Source organism: Thamnophis elegans, chromosome 3, assembly GCF_009769535.1.
Source record: "Thamnophis elegans isolate rThaEle1 chromosome 3, rThaEle1.pri, whole genome shotgun sequence".
NCBI lineage: Eukaryota > Metazoa > Chordata > Lepidosauria > Squamata > Colubridae > Thamnophis > Thamnophis elegans.
This window is the reverse complement of record NC_045543.1, coordinates 98,493,214-98,509,151: the sequence shown is the minus strand read 5'-3', so window position 1 is coordinate 98,509,151 and position 15,938 is coordinate 98,493,214. Positions and strand designations below refer to the sequence as shown.

The following is a 15,938-nucleotide window of genomic DNA, read 5'->3' as shown; positions in this document are numbered from 1 at the left end:
ATCTGTTACTCTGCAGATATGAAAACCATGTCTATGTCTACATCTAATATTCAAGGAAGGAAGACCGGTATTATATAGCCTCATTTTTAATATTAACCAAAACTTAATATTTGGAAACCAGGTAGAAAAAAAACAGAAATATATATTCATATTTTGGATACAGATTCATAAAATACTATGTTTTCTGACAGTTTAATGTCATAAACACTAAAAGCTCACAGCTTTTGAAGAACATATGCAAATTGCTACATCACAAGTTTAGGAACGACCTTCAAACATCTGCCAGATAATTTTAGAAATAACTACAAACCTCTCAACATGATTTAAAATAGTATGGAAAAAGATTTAAAAGTAGAAATTAAGGAGAGAGTGAGAATGAACAGAAAGAGGCCATTATAATCTGTTTTAGTTAAGGGAAAATTCAAATAATCTAATGTTTCATTCATATCTGACGTATAAGCATATATTATAAAGGAATAGGATTTTAAGAAATCCCACCATTTACTGCATAACAAAGGATTATTATATTGATTTAGTTAATATTTTGAGAAAAAATTAATCTTTTTAAAATCATAAAATATCAACCATAGTTATCACCAAATACTCATAGGATGTGAAAAGAAAGACATTTCAATTGATATTTAATATAAAAAATGTTACCATAAATAATTTTGGCTGAAAAATTCACCATCAGTTATAGCTTTTGAAAATTCAGATAAACTGTTTTGTCAACTATTCATTGGAAGAGAGCCCCTTTGCCTTAACTATCATGAAAAATGCATAAACAGTGAAATAGATTAGATTAGACTAAACTGACAGGTTTGTTTGTTTAACTGACACATTTATATAGCTTCCCATCTCACTAACCATGATTGTGATGGTATACAATCAGTAGTTAAAACAAAATCACAGCAACCGGTAATACAAACTTTAATAAATAAATAAAAACAAGATAAATAAAATAATAAAAACAAGATAAATAAAATAATAAAAACAAGATAAATAAAATAATAAAAACAAGATAAATAAAATAATAAAAACAAGATAAATAAAATAATAAAAACAAGATAAATAAAATAATAAAAACAAGATAAATAAAATAATAAAAACAAGATAAATAAAATAATAAAAACAAGATAAATAAAATAATAAAAACAAGATAAATAAAATAATAAAAACAAGATTGTGGGAGAATACATATTTAGAAACAGTACAGCCATTGCACAGGTTTCCCATTGGACCCCAGGTTGATGAATGCATGAAATAATTTCCATTTAATCAATGCTTCCAGCTTTGAAATCTATATAAATAAGAAATAAAAACAAGTTCTTCATCATATCTATAATTAAGCTAAGGATTTTTTTTACATTTAAAAAAATGTAATAGTGCTGTTTCTACCTAAACTTGTAGAAATTATTCCACAAATTTTATATTGTTGGTTTTTTAAAAAGGCTGCTTTGAGAGAAGATGAAGGACCCAAAGGGAAAATATGGAAAACAGGTACTGAATAGCAGCAACATGTGGTTGAGCCATAAAAAGTCTATTAACAAAGTATTGAAATTCACATTATGAGCCTGGAGTGGAACTAGCGTTTCTGTTTGTCCTTGATAGAAATAGCTCACTTTATTAATCTAAGGGGGAGAGGGGATTTTATTTGAACTTTTATGTATACAAATCTTTTTACAAAGAGAGACAGGTTTTTTTGTTTCTTTTTTCTGAGATGAAAAAATCATTTGATGGAATTTTCTACTGGCACCCAAAGATCTGAAGACAGACAATAAGATTTATAACTCAGTGTAACTATAAGGGTGTGCTAAAGAAAGCAAATCAGTTATTAAAAATAATTGAGTGGAGGTGGTTTTTGAGAAGGTGGGTTACAGTAAAGGTTTAGAAAAGATTCACTGTTTACTTGTCATTCAAATCATCTCACCTCTGCTAAACTTAGAAACATGGCCATAAAATCTGTTGATAGATGTTCCCACATCTTTCTTTTAATAAAAATGGCTAAATAAAGGGTCTGGCCTTCTAAACCTTCTTATATTTGAGGTAATTTTTAAAGATTTATGTATTTCATTGCCAGTACATATTATATAATCTTGCAATCAAAGCCATTAGCACTATTTGAATTTTATGACAAGGTATTAAAAAGCTGTGATTTAGATGTGGCTGCCCTTCTGCTGAGGATGTTAACATCCTGTAGGTTTGGATTTCTGGAGATTCGAAAAAGAAAAAAAAACACTCTTCCCTTTTAATACTTCACACATGATATTCCCACACCACATGTACACACAAGCCCCATTTCACAGAATGCCAAGTAGGAGACCAAAAGTAGTATGCTGCCGGTTCGGACCAGTTTGGGCGAACCAGTAGTGACAATGGTGTGAGGTTCCGCCCATCGACCCAGAGATCATCAAAGACCTTTTACGTATGTGCGCACTCCCGCTATAAAACCGATCGTGAAGAAAATAGAATATCATTACTATAGCAGACCATTCTCTATCAAAATTATCTAAGATATTAAGAACTCAACCAATTCCTTATTTTACATTTTAATTTCCAACCGATTCCCATAATATTACCTGGCTCAGTTGCTCCAATATTATGCATCTGAAACTATGGGACACAGATCCTTATCTGTTTTTTTGGAGGCACCTAGGTTTTGTTTTCTTTTAGTTCCTGCAAACTTGGACAGTCTCGTAGGTTTGCTGAAATCACCACTTTAGTTTTGGATCTCCCGGTTTTAATTTAAAATTGGTTCTATTTGTATTGAAATCACAGAAGCAAACACAATGGTGGGCATCTACTATGATACTCTTGAGATCTATATATTTCTCTGAAAATCCTAAACCACAGTATACCTGAGTATAAAACCTCTCCTGCTTCTTTTGCCTCTTGAAAATTCTTGAGTAATGAGCAGATATTCTACTGATGTCTGTCTTGACTATCTCTTGAGAATAACACCGAAGATAGTTTAATTAAGAATTGTCTCCTGCTTCCTTTGTTGACCTGCAGAGTGTGAACTCAGCTTGGTAAACACTGAGATGCAAATACATGATCACAAGGTGTTGGACAAACTAGCTGCAAGTGCAAATAGGTTACCAAATATTCATCTTGCAATCATGTGACTGAGGGGGAAGGGACAGTGTGACATTTCACGACAGCTAGAAGTGTTACAGCCCCTTAAAGCACCCTTTCTGAGACTGTCCTAAACTTGAATGATTGCTAAATGATAGTTCATAAATCAAGGACTACCTTTAATTAGAAGTAGTAATACTCACTTGTGTAGCACTCACAAAATGAGGTGCACAGAATCTTTGCATATAAAAGTCCTATAATATCTATTTTAAAAACTACATCAAATGTGACAGGGCAATGATTTAAGAGTTGACCAGCTGCTACAATGATATAATGCTGGGAATGAGTCAGAAAGGTTTTTGGGGCTGTTATAACTTTAAGAGCCTGTTATAAGAAGAGGCCCTGTTGTGGTGTATTTCTCTTTCCATACATGCTTCTGTGCTGTAATTCCTGATTGCTGTTAGTTTGAGGTCTGTCTAAAGTATGTGTATGTATACATTCGTTGTAGATAAAACCACTATTTAAATACAAACCTCTGTTCAGTATATTTGCTCCTGGGTTGTCTCACTTAGTCACACTATGCGCACTCTGTCAAAATGCATCAGATATGCACTGTGATTTTATGGTATTTGTGTTACAATTTTAAATATTGTTACTGTCCTACAATCACCACAGTATTACGAGTATGAAATAACAGCCATTTCTGCAAAGCAGGAATGGCTAAAAATGTCCTTTGCCAGACCACTGCAAATGCATCTTCAACTTCTGTTTTCCTCCTCTATGTTTGAAGTAGTCCTTTCTGGCTTCTGGCAGCTCAAGCTTTGCTGTCTGGTTTGCCTGCCACATTTTCATTTCTTCTGGGCAGCCCTCTGCTGTTTTTGGCTGCTGCACAAAGTGGCAGGAATGCCCCCTCAGCCCTGCAATAGCATGCATTGTGGGTGGGGGGGGGAGTGTTTCTTGCATTTTACCACATTTGGCTTCATAATTTCTGCTGCAGTGACTGCTTCAATAGTTCCAATAGCATAATCTGTGATTACATTGCCTCATCTTTTAAAATCATTGCAGAAAAGAGCTTTATTATTTTCTTTTTTCTGTGACAGCTTTTAAAGGATTGTGCAGACAAAACAGACATGGACCTTAATGTGAATAAGTTCATTGTTTTTTATTTACATAGTATCTCCAAGTCAGGTTATTTTCTCATTCTACTATGTGAGCAGCATCTAGTTCAGGCCTATCAAACGACCAGGCTGCCATGCCCACACCCGGTTTAGCGAAGGGGAAAAGTCCCAATACATCATGTGACAGCGCCATGGGGCCGTGGGTTTGACACTCCTGATCTAGTTAAACTATATGGCCACTCCCCCTTCATTCTAGCTTCTGACTTTAGACAGGTGTGAAATGTAGTAAATTGGTGTGTATAATAATATCTCTACAATTTGGAGATTAAGCCTTCTTACCTGAAATATTAATGTTTCTACTATGTGAGCATGCCTTTTTAAGCTATAAAATTATTTAGCTATCTATACCACTGATGGCTAACCTTTTTGTCATTGCATGCTGGAAACCCATAATGCAATGTGAGTGTGACACCCACATGTGCCCCCCATGCACATTCATGCGTGACATCCCCACTCTCCCCTTCCCCCTATGCCCCATTTTTGGCCTAGTAGGCCTCCCTGCAGCCCCCTGGGATGAAAAACAGGCTGGGGGGCACTGCACCCCCCTGCTCTCCCCCCATCCCCGCCCATGCATACATAATACCATTCCCCTGTGCATGTGTGCATGACCCCCCCAGACCCCCTGTGCATGCGTCCGCATTTCCCGCATGCACCCCACCCCTCCGCATGCACGACAGAGACCCTAAAATGAGCTGGCCGGCAGCAAGCACGCACACTTGCGTGTTGAGGCTGAGCTGGGGCAATGGCTCGTGTGCCCACAGAGAGGGCTCTGCATGCCATATGTTCGCCATCATGGATCTATATACTATTAAAAATCTTGTATTTGTTTCTTTGTAGCCCTCAGATTGGGCAAAATAGTGTATCACAGGGCAATAATTCTTGAATCAATGTACCTAAAATCAACTAATTTATAGAATGTATCCAAGATCCAGGATCCATGGCTCCCATGGGGTTGAAATTTGATACATCTGTGGCCACTTCATGAAATGTCAGTCATTTCTGACTACACTTCTGTTGTGTAGTGCAAGGGAAGATGGGAGGGGGCTGTCTCTGTCCTCTTTTCTGCTTCTTGCTGGTCCCTTTGCCCAATCAGGTGGCAACAAGGCTGAATGGGTGAGCAGTGATTGGCTACTTTGGATACAAGGCCAAAATTTGAAATATTTTAACAGCGGCAGGCAGCAAAGGAAGGACAGGAAAGTGACTTGAATGCTGGCTAGTGAGAGGTATTAAGGGTTGGTGGGTCAGCAGTCTCTTCCTAGGGACATAGCGGGATGAGCAGGGTTGCAATTTTCTTCATGGTACATTGGTAAATGCAGTAATAAGTCATTTTAGTATTTACTCACTTTTTTAAAAAAAAGTATGCAGTACATGTTCAATAAACCCCACAAAAATAAAGGAAAATGATTCGGAGTTGCTTTTAGAAGGCATAGCAGTCAGGAAATTGTTCAGAGTAAGATCAAGGTAACCAGCATTCCAATCCAAACAGAATTTTCTTAAACTGTTTTAGTTCAGCTGGCATCAGTATGGGGTATTGGCACCTTCAGGATGCAATGAAGAAGAGCATTTTTTTATGATCAAAAGGAATTTGCTTGCACATTAAGTGTTTCACTTCTCATCCAAGAAGTTCTAAAGAAGCTTCTTGGATGAGAAATGAAATGTTTTCAAGGAAACAAAACCAAGAAAGTTGAGTTGCTTTTTGCAAAGCATCTTTGGGATGTTCTGCCTTAATTTGTTTCCTATCTCCTATATTTTATATAAAAGATTTGTGTTTGTGTGCTCGCACGCATCAGAAAGATTCATATACTCTCAAGCCATCCTTCTCTAGATGGTTACATACTCATCTGTATAATTTAAAATTTCAAAAATGTCTAAAAATAATAACAATATAGAAATGTTAATATAGAAATTTCAATAGAATTGTGTACAACTTCGCAGCAGGCAGGAGTCCTTGGGTAGCGCTGTCAGCAACTTCTTAAAGCAGCAATTCTTTCCTGCTATTGTGTGACTGCTCCCTGCAGTTGCAGCACAATTGCAGGAAAAGAACCTACTGTATTTTCAGACTATAAGATGCACCAGAGTATAACACGCACCATGATTTTGAAAAGGTAATTTTTTAAAAAAAGCTTTTGCACTCTGCAGGCCTCCCAAACCCTCTGCACGCCTCATTTTTTGCAGGGAAAAAAAGGGGGGGCATGCTGAGATTTTGGGAGGCTTGTAAAGTGCTCCGGAGGGCAGAGGGGGCAAAAACAAGCAAAAACAGCCCGTTTTTTGCTTGTTTTTGCCCTTCCCAGCCCCCAGGAGCACTTTGCAAACCTCCCAAACCCTCTGCACGTCCATTTTTGCAAAGGGGTGGGGTTTCAGTAGGCCAAAAATGCTGTATTCAGTGTATAAGACACACCCACATTTTCACCCTCTTTTGGGGGGAGAAAAAGGTGCGTCATACTCCGAAAAATACGGTATTTGGATTATGAAGTTGCTGACAGCTCCTCCACACACACCAATATGCCCTCTGAAGAATCTTTTCCCTTAAAGTCAAGAGTCCTAATATCTTAGCATAATTAGCTGAGCATAATTAGCTGTATCCCATACAGCTAACTTCACTATTAATGAACTCTTATTGGCATATTGTATGGAATTAATAACCAATGTATATTTAGCAGAAAGTGATTAAAACCAGACTTTGTCATATCTGTTATCATTTAGGGATAAACTAGCATTGAAATACAACCAAGGATTTGTAAAACCGTAGGACTAGTTCCATGGCTTAATTCTATCAGCTTTGTCCTATCAGATTCCCATATATTACAGAGAAGATTATTCTTTAACCTGGGAAGAATTAAAAAAATAATATCCAGTTTGGTGTAGTAAAATGCACTTCCCTAAATATTGAAGTTGTTTCAAATGTGGCATTGTTAAAACTAAAAGAGGAATTTCTTAAACAAATGTAAAGTGATATTTTAAAGCATAAAATATACTTTAAAGAATAAAAAATGCTGGACTACTTTTGAAGAATTTTTTTTTGTATAACTTTGCCCTGAAATATATATAAAAAGCTAGTAATTACTCTTCTAAGCTTTTTTCTAAGAGGGACTGAAAATTTTTATGTTCCGTTTTCACTGGTAGATAAGAATCCCAAGGTAACTTTTATAATTGCAACATTTGCGCCATTTATAAAACTTGCAGATTGTCAGTAGCAAAACAGTGCAAGCGTGATCATACATTTTTTTACCTTGTATGCCTTATTTTGAATGTTATTTTCTAGGTTGTATTTGGTAGTTATATTTAGCAAATCTTATTTAGTCTGAGTGGCTGATCTGGAACAATAAAGAATTTGAATTTGTGTTATCTTTGCTCCCATCTAGTGGCCTTCTGGATTTTACTAGCTCAAATTTGATGGGCTTAAAAATAAATTATATTGTTTTAATAAGACCAAAAAAGAAATATATATACATACATACATACATACATACATACATACATACATACATACATATATATATACACACACACACACACACACACACACACACACACACACACATACACACAGGCTGTGACTAAAAATAAATGAATTGAATTTGCTGTTTTTCTCTTTGCTGCATAATCTGCTTAAAAGAGCTAAAAGAGTTAAACAAGAAAAATCTCCTTTAAAACCTCTTGAGAAAAGAATTGTATCTGTCAAAGACTGCCTTGAATAAGGAAGGATTAAGTGACTAAGGAATGGAGGAAATACAGCAGTTATTATAGGATGATTCTCAGTAGACATGTTTGACAATTTGTTGAATGGCCCAAGTATTACTGACTCAATCATCTCTGCTGTAAAGTCTTATTGATCATATTGGGTTTTTTTGAGATTTAGTGTATCTTATAACTTCTTTTAAAATATGAAATATTTTAATATTTGTTGCATTAAATATACTTTAATAATGGAACAAGCAAATTCCCATTTTCCTCTATTTTTTGAAAACATGTAAATTTTTGACTAAGAAAAAAGTTAGTCACAAAAGCACCAAGTTTTTGATTCATTATTTGAGTCAAAACTGAAAATACAAGAGCAGTACAGGGGAAATTCAGAGAAATATGACTTTTCCCCCATTTAAAACTCCAAATGTCAGATTTTGAAGCTGGCATTGTTTTGAGGTAAATCTGTGCTTTCTCCTACAAATTTATTACCAACTAAATGATACGTCTTTCTTTGTCTTTTCATTCAGGGGTGCTACATCTATTGTCTACAGGTGCAGGCAAAAAGGAACTCAAAAGCCTTTTGCTGTCAAAATCTTGAAGAAAACTGTAAGTGTAGCTGTTCGTATTCATGAGTTTTTTATTGCTGAATTTTGCTTTTGAACAGAGCTGCATCAGAATATAAATGTGCCAATTTCTCACAGTCTCATCAATGTAGACCATTATGCTTCTGTTAATCCAAATTAATAAGGCTTATGGGAAATTTTATGTTGAATTCAAAGCAAACTATTACTGAATAGGACATCTGCAGAAATGTTTGAAATCCAGTATAATTCAGCAGAACCAAATTCAGAATTTCAAAATGTTGTGCTGAAACTCCCAGTACAACATACTCTCACTCCCATTTTTCCTAATCATTGCACTCCCAATCTTCCTGGCAACTTTTCTGCCTTCTTTTGGTTGGCACTGCTGATGCCCTTTGTGCTCTCCCCCAAACAACTGGAACAATTGTATTTTGGTCTATGCACGTTGCACAATAATCCTTGACTTATGTACAACCAATTGCTTAGCGACCATCAAAAGTTATAATAGATTGTCAAGAGCTACTTATGACCAATTTTTGAATTGGTCCAACACCATCCCTCTGTAGTCACATGACCACCTTTTGGCCACTCAGCAACAATTGTGGCTGTTTGCAGTGCATTATAGTCATATGACCATGATTTACTACAGTTTTTGACAGAAGCAGAAGTTTACTTGCAATTTCTGACAAAAAGCAGTCTGTAGCAAACAATGAGGTCACTTAACTGTGGCATTTGTTTAACAACTACTCCAAAAAAATCATAAAAGCGGGTCAAGTCACATGGTGACTGTGCTGTCTCTCTCCTCGCCTACACAACGATCTTTATTAGGGGTTCCAAGCCTGAATTAGTATTCTCCAACAATTCCTTGTGCCAGGACCAACCCATTCCTGATGAGTTCAACAGGCTATTCAAAAGAATCCAGCGCTAGTCCACAGTGCAAAGACAAGTCCACAAGGCAAAGAGTCCACAGCCGAAGAGTCATGATCTGAAGTTCAAGGCAAGAACACACAGCAAAGAAATGGACACATTGTTCCCAGCACCATTTCACTCTGCTTGCTGAGCTAAATAACTGCTTCCTGGTGCAACCCATCAAAAGGGGGTGAGGCTGCTCCTCGCAAGTAGCCTGGCTGACCTTTGTTGTGCCTGCCTCCTCTCAGCCCTAGGTGCTCTCAGATCTGGAAGAGGAGGCAGTTCTTCTTCATCTCCACTGACAAGCTGCAGCTGTGTGCCCTCTCCATCTGAAGTCTCTGGGCTTCCCCGCTGAAGCTGTGTCTCTCCTGTCTCTAGCTCAGCCAGCTGCTCATCCGGTCACACCACTGTGCTCGGCCCTCCACTTCTTGCTCGTAGCCCTTGGCTGCCTCTCTTCCTGACAAGCCTGGGACTGGCTCATCCTCCTCTCCTCATCTGGAGAGACACCTGGGGAAGCATTCACAGTGACCTGCTATATGACCATTACAACTTATGACTATAATTGCCATGGTCAATTTTGATTGTAAGTCAAGGACTACCTGTATGAACAAACAGCTTTGTCTGAAGTATGAATCTATCTATTATGTAAGAATTGTTCAACAGATCTACTCCAAAAAAGCAATGTTTATGGGAGCCTTCCTTAAACTAACAATCTTCTACTTCTTTTATATTCCACTTCCAGGAATTCCAGCCAGCATAGGTGAACTACAGATAGGGATTATGTTGTAATAGCATTTCATCATGACTATATAGCTCTTATTAAATGTCTATTAAATTTAGGATTTCATGGGACCTAATCTCCCATTAAGTAGAAAGTATCTATTACTCTTCATTATGAATAAAATCCACTATATGGCTTATAGCAATTTATGATTAGGGAAATTTAATTTGAGAATGACAATCAAAGTGAAATAAAATAGTTCTAATTCAAAAGTGCCAAAGATATTGATTTTAAAAAATTGCGTGCAATATCTTGCAGTGAATACCCTTTAAACTACTAAAAATCATGTAGCATAACATTAAAATTAGCACACCCAAAAATTGCAGATTTCAATATTTGTAACATATCTGAAAACTGGAAAGAGGTGATAGTGACTTAAAATATGAAAACTAAATTAAAGTGAGCTAATTTCTGCTATACTGAATAGAGCTATACAGCTTGTCTCTTACTCTCCCTCCTTTATTTGGAATTCCTAGACCTAGTAGAAGAAAGGTGGATGGAGCTCTGACAATCATAGGCGGAGAAGATCAGAATATAAATCAATGTTTTTTCAACCTTGCCAACTTTAAGATGCATGGACTTCAACTCCCAGAATTTCCCAGCCAGTCATAATAGCATGGGATTTTGTGAGTTGAAGTCCATGCATCTTAAAATTGCTATGGTTGAGGGACACTGGTACAAATGTTTTCCTTTCAATATTGGATTGAGATTAAACAAATCCTTTAATATTATCAATACTTTTATCTTTCCCATCATTCAAAATCTACAAAATAAATTCTAAATTGGTATCTGATTTTAGTAAGCAAAGGAAAAGCCTGTTGGAAATTAATTCAAACAAGACAGGTGCTGTTTGTAAACTGAAATGCAAATCCAGGAATAAGGATGCAACCTACACTAAATCGGGTTACAAATCATAGTTTGTGTTCATTCCTAGATTCAGCCAGGATTTGCGTATCTCAACACCCAAGATTTGCGCATGTCAGACTCTGCAGAGATGTAAACATTTCTAGAAATTTTTGCTAAACCAGGATGATATGTTCCCTTGGAATACAGAAATTATGGCAATTATATTATTTGGCAGCTTTTTGAAAACATTGAACAATGTTCAGTGATATTACTAAAATATTTGCCTCAGGCCAGCAATAGTGAGATGACTGGAGGACTTTTTACCAGCACAGTGCTCTAAATCCTACATCCTTTAGAATCAGGTTTTTGAAATAATATATTTATCATTACACGTTTGCACACACTTAACGTCATTTAGAAGAAGCTTTCCTTCCTCCATCTCTTCTTCCTTCCCTTCCAATTATTGTAGAAATTTTTGATTAAGAGATCTGACAGGTTTAAACTAGGCTTCAGAACTTTCTGATATAAAATGCTAGGCTAATTCTCTCTTGTTTTCTGGCAAGCTATCTCTTTCTGGCATATAATTTGACTAGCTGTTGAGTTCATTGTAACTCAGTGTGTATTCTTTTTATTGATATGCTTTTAATGGTATTTTAAGTATTTTAATTGTTAATCTATTTTATTTTATTTTTCTTACTATGAGCACCATATGTGTCATTTATAGTGAAAAGTAGGGTAATAATTTCAGTAAATAAACAAATAGATTTTATGAAAGTAAACTGTAAATATTACTGCATGGGAAAATTGCTGCATTTGTTTCCCTGTAGGCTCTAAAGAAGGCATAAATAATAGATGCTTTACATTAGCATTTTATAGCAATCTTTACTGTGAAGCTTAGGAAGCAATTTTATGTTATAGCCAAGAAACTAAATCAGATAAATTATGCAGTGATGGTACCCAGTCTACTTGCTAATTAAAAAAAATAAACAAAAAAACTTCTGCATCTAAATTAGTTGAAAAATTATGTGCAGACACAGAAATCACATTGATACCACCTCAAATCAGATCGTAAGTCTATTTCTCCTGCTTGGTTTCTTATGTATGCATTATAAGAAACTGAAAATTGGTTCAGGCCTCTTTCTTTGCTATTTATAGTTTTTTAAAATGTAATTTGAGGTTTCATACATCTGTCCACTAATTTTTTATACATAAAATAAGCAAATTTTTAAAAGTCCAAAAAGTGTTTCATCAAGGATTTTTTGAGAATTTCTATAATAAAATAGTAATGCAGAATAGATTCTTGCAGTTATCTGTAAGTTTAAAGTGGTAAATACAAATAAACAAAATTTTACACTATTCAGCATAACAAAGCCTTTCATTCTAAGTGAGAATCCAAGATCTTACTTAGTTTGTCTTACTTAGATCTGCATTCCAACTGATTCAGTGGAATTTACAATGAGAAAAATAAAGTTAATAACACTACCGCTGTGAGTGGAAGAAGGAAAAAAGGGAAAATTGGAGTGACATCTTATTTCATAAAGTGGGAGAACTGAATAGAAAACAGCAAAACTGATCAGCTTGGAACTGTCTTTCCTCAGCAAATTTCTGCTGCTAAGATTAGTGATCATATTACAAAACAGTCTTGTTTCCTCTCTCTTTTCCCACTAAAGCTCTGGAATTAATATGTCATTCATCTGATTGTTACCGAAAATCCAAATGACACTGTGGAACTTTTGCTTGATTGTGTGTGCGTGTGCATGTGTGTACATACATATACTTTTTCTAGATTTTTGAAAAACAGTTTAATTTAAAATATTGTAAAGTGTGCACACAGCGAACCGGTACCGACTAGCATAGGAACCCACCAGTAGTGGGTTGCAGGCGGTACGCCCCGGTACGGGCATACAGGTGTTTGCTAGGAGCACCAGGTACCGTTCTAGTACAGTGCTCTGGAGGGCCCGTCCACCCTCCTTACCTGTATTTGAGGTCTTCAGCGCTTCCGCGCACAGAGCCTATGGCACCTACGCAATGCTCCGCCAAGCAGCTGGAGCATCGCAGAGGCATTGCAGGAGTTAAGGGCATACCGGTTGCAATGGGATCCAGAACCCACCACTGGAACCCACCCCTGATCAAGTGCATTAAATTGAATGGCACTTGCTTATTTATGTGTTTATGACTTTTCTATAACAACTTTTCTCTAAGAAATTTGGGGTGCTCTCCCTAATTTTAATCAAACAACAGGAAAGTTAATAGAGTAGAAGAGAAATCCATTCAATGAGTTCTGAGATTGAGACATGGAGTTTCCCAGTGCAAATCTAACAAGCTGTGACTATATGCATTAAAATCATTTTAACCTGTACTTCCCACCCTCTTACCTCCCCCTGAAAATACATCCGGATGTACTTTTAAACTAATGTTTCTCAAACTTAGCAAATTTGAGATGTATAAGACTTCAACTCACAGAATTCCCTAGTCACTTGCTTCTGTGTACATTTAATTTTGCCAAGTTTGAGAAAAATTGGTTAAAACCTTGGGTGATATTACAGCTTATTTTTTTTTCTCTAAGAAATAACAAGATTTTCTTACTGGTTTTGCATCTTGCCTCATAAAAAGTGAAAACAATTTCTTTGAAAATTAAACAATTTAAAATGATCATCATTATTTTTAAACAGATATAGCATTGTACTACCCTCTCTTTTAAGCACTGAATGTTATTAAACCACCCCAATCCCCCAAAATATGGGCAATGTATACAACAGAAAGAAAACAAAACAAACAAAAGAATAACTAAGTGCCCATGGTCAGTTTTTAAAGCACATTGAAATAAAGCTGTGTATTTTAAGCTGTGTATGGAAATGTAAAAAGATGGAAACTGACTCTACTTCCTGGGGACAGAGTATTCTATAAAGGAAGGGATAGTGCAGAGGAAGCCTTCAAGCCTCAGGAAGGGATTAAACTTTTGGAAGGGATATTCTTGATAATGGGATATGCAGATTCAATAGCAAGGTTGCTTGATATATCCTGGTGCTGTGATGTTTAGATAATGGTAAAGGTAATTAACAGCACTTAGCATTGTGACTGCTGGCAACCATTCACTGACTTCAATATACTGTAGGTGTAATTCTGAATTGGAAAGGTATCCAGTTAATAATCTAGATAGTACATTTCCTACCAGTTGCAACTACTGGTTTGTCTCCAAAGGCAGCCCTACCTAGAATGCATTACGGTAATCCTCTCAAGGGGCAATTGAGATGGAGTTAGTAATAGTACATTAGAATAGTCATATATGTCACTATCTGTGCAACTACTATCTTTTCAGGCTTGAATAAGCAAAAACCTATTACATATTGATCTGGAGCTATGGCTAGAGGGTCCAGCACTGTTCACTGTCCATCTTTTCTGATTTGAAAGTCTGCTGGGGATTTTGCACATGCAAATTCATATACTTTGGACCTTAACTTTGAATGAATGTTACTTAAAATAAAAATATGGACTGTAGCCTGATTAAAGTATGATAACTGAAAAAGTATATTTTGTTTAGCAAAAACAGTACTGTATCTTTGAATTTTCTCCTAGCTGATGGCACAATCTTACAAACCATACTTGATTCTGAAAATCAGATTTGAGTCATAGCTGGTTAATATCTGGATAGGAGACTTATCAAGAAATAACTGGACTGTAGGCCAGCCTGGGAAGTTGAAAAGAAAATCATAGAAGAAAGAGCAATTTCCATATATTTTTTAAAGAAAACTTTTAAAGAAATGGAGTTTGCCTGAAAAAGTAGCAATACCTCTTTGGTTTTTCATCCTATTACTAACCTATTTCGGAAGTGAGCCATTTGTGTGCATGTAAAAGGTCTTATAAGGTGAGAGGGGTTGTTTTCCTTCCCATTTTACTAATAGAAGTGATTCCTTTTCCAGGGCGCTGCTCAGGAGAGTCCAAGCAACGGGTTAAATACACCCAAACTGCCCAGAACTGAATAAAAGCCATGCCTCTGGTGCTGATTATCCTCAGATTTTTTCAATTCAGCTAGCCCAGTGGACGCGCTTAGAGTTTCTCTTCATTCTGAAAGTTTTTGCTTGGACTCTTTTGAGCTAATTGTGAGTAGTTTCCCTTTAAATTGTGAGCAGGCTTAGTGAGACTTGACTATTTTAAGTGCTTAGTTTCTGGATCTCACTTCTTGTTTCCCTGGCATCCACTCAGGCAGCTATCGGGGGGCAAGTTCGTGTCTGCTCCCTTCAGGGGTGACAAGCTTTTCGGGGAGGTCCTGGATCTGGTCCTAGTTGAAAACAAGGACAAAAAGAAGGTGATGCCGTCGGTTACCAAGAAATCCGACAAGAAGGGTTTTTACTCCTACAGGAGGCAGCCCTTTCGGAACCCGGAGTCTTCCTCCGGCTCCACTCAGTCGCAGAGGCCTTTTAACCAGCAGTCAGATAGGCCCCAGGATCGCCAGTCTTTCCGGGACAGGGGTCACCAGCAGCACTATTCCCATCGCCCCTTTCGAGGGGGCTCTGGTTCCCGCCCCTTCAGGAGGTATAAGTGACTGTCACTGGTCGGCTCCCATTGGAGGGTGGCTCCAGTTGTTTCATGCCCAGTGGGAGCAGATCACGTCGAATCAGTGGGTCTTACAAACGATCTGGCTGGGACTCACCTTGGAGTTCTTCTCCCCTCCTCCTCGTCACTTCATCAGGTGCCCCATTCCCTCATGCCCAGTCAAATGGTCCCTCATGAAGCAGGAAATCAGGCACCTCAGGGATATCAAGGCCATAGAGCCAGTTCCAGCAGGACAGGAAAGGTCAGGGTTTTACTCTATCCTGTTCCTGGTTCCCAAAAGCTCCGGAGAGTGGAGGGGGATCCTAGATCTAAAGAGGTTGAACCATCACA

General features: G+C 37.0%; 1 protein-coding gene across 1 annotated transcript in view; it reads left to right on the top strand.

Annotated features, from left to right (window-relative positions):
- Window positions 1–15,938, top strand: part of CAMK4 (calcium/calmodulin dependent protein kinase IV) — a 69,140-nt gene that overhangs the window by 13,833 nt on the left and 39,369 nt on the right. Inside the window, exon 2 of the mRNA XM_032213705.1 lies at window positions 8,465–8,543. Coding sequence (XP_032069596.1) covers window positions 8,465–8,543 — 79 coding nt within the window. The remainder of the gene's footprint in view (window positions 1–8,464; window positions 8,544–15,938) is intronic.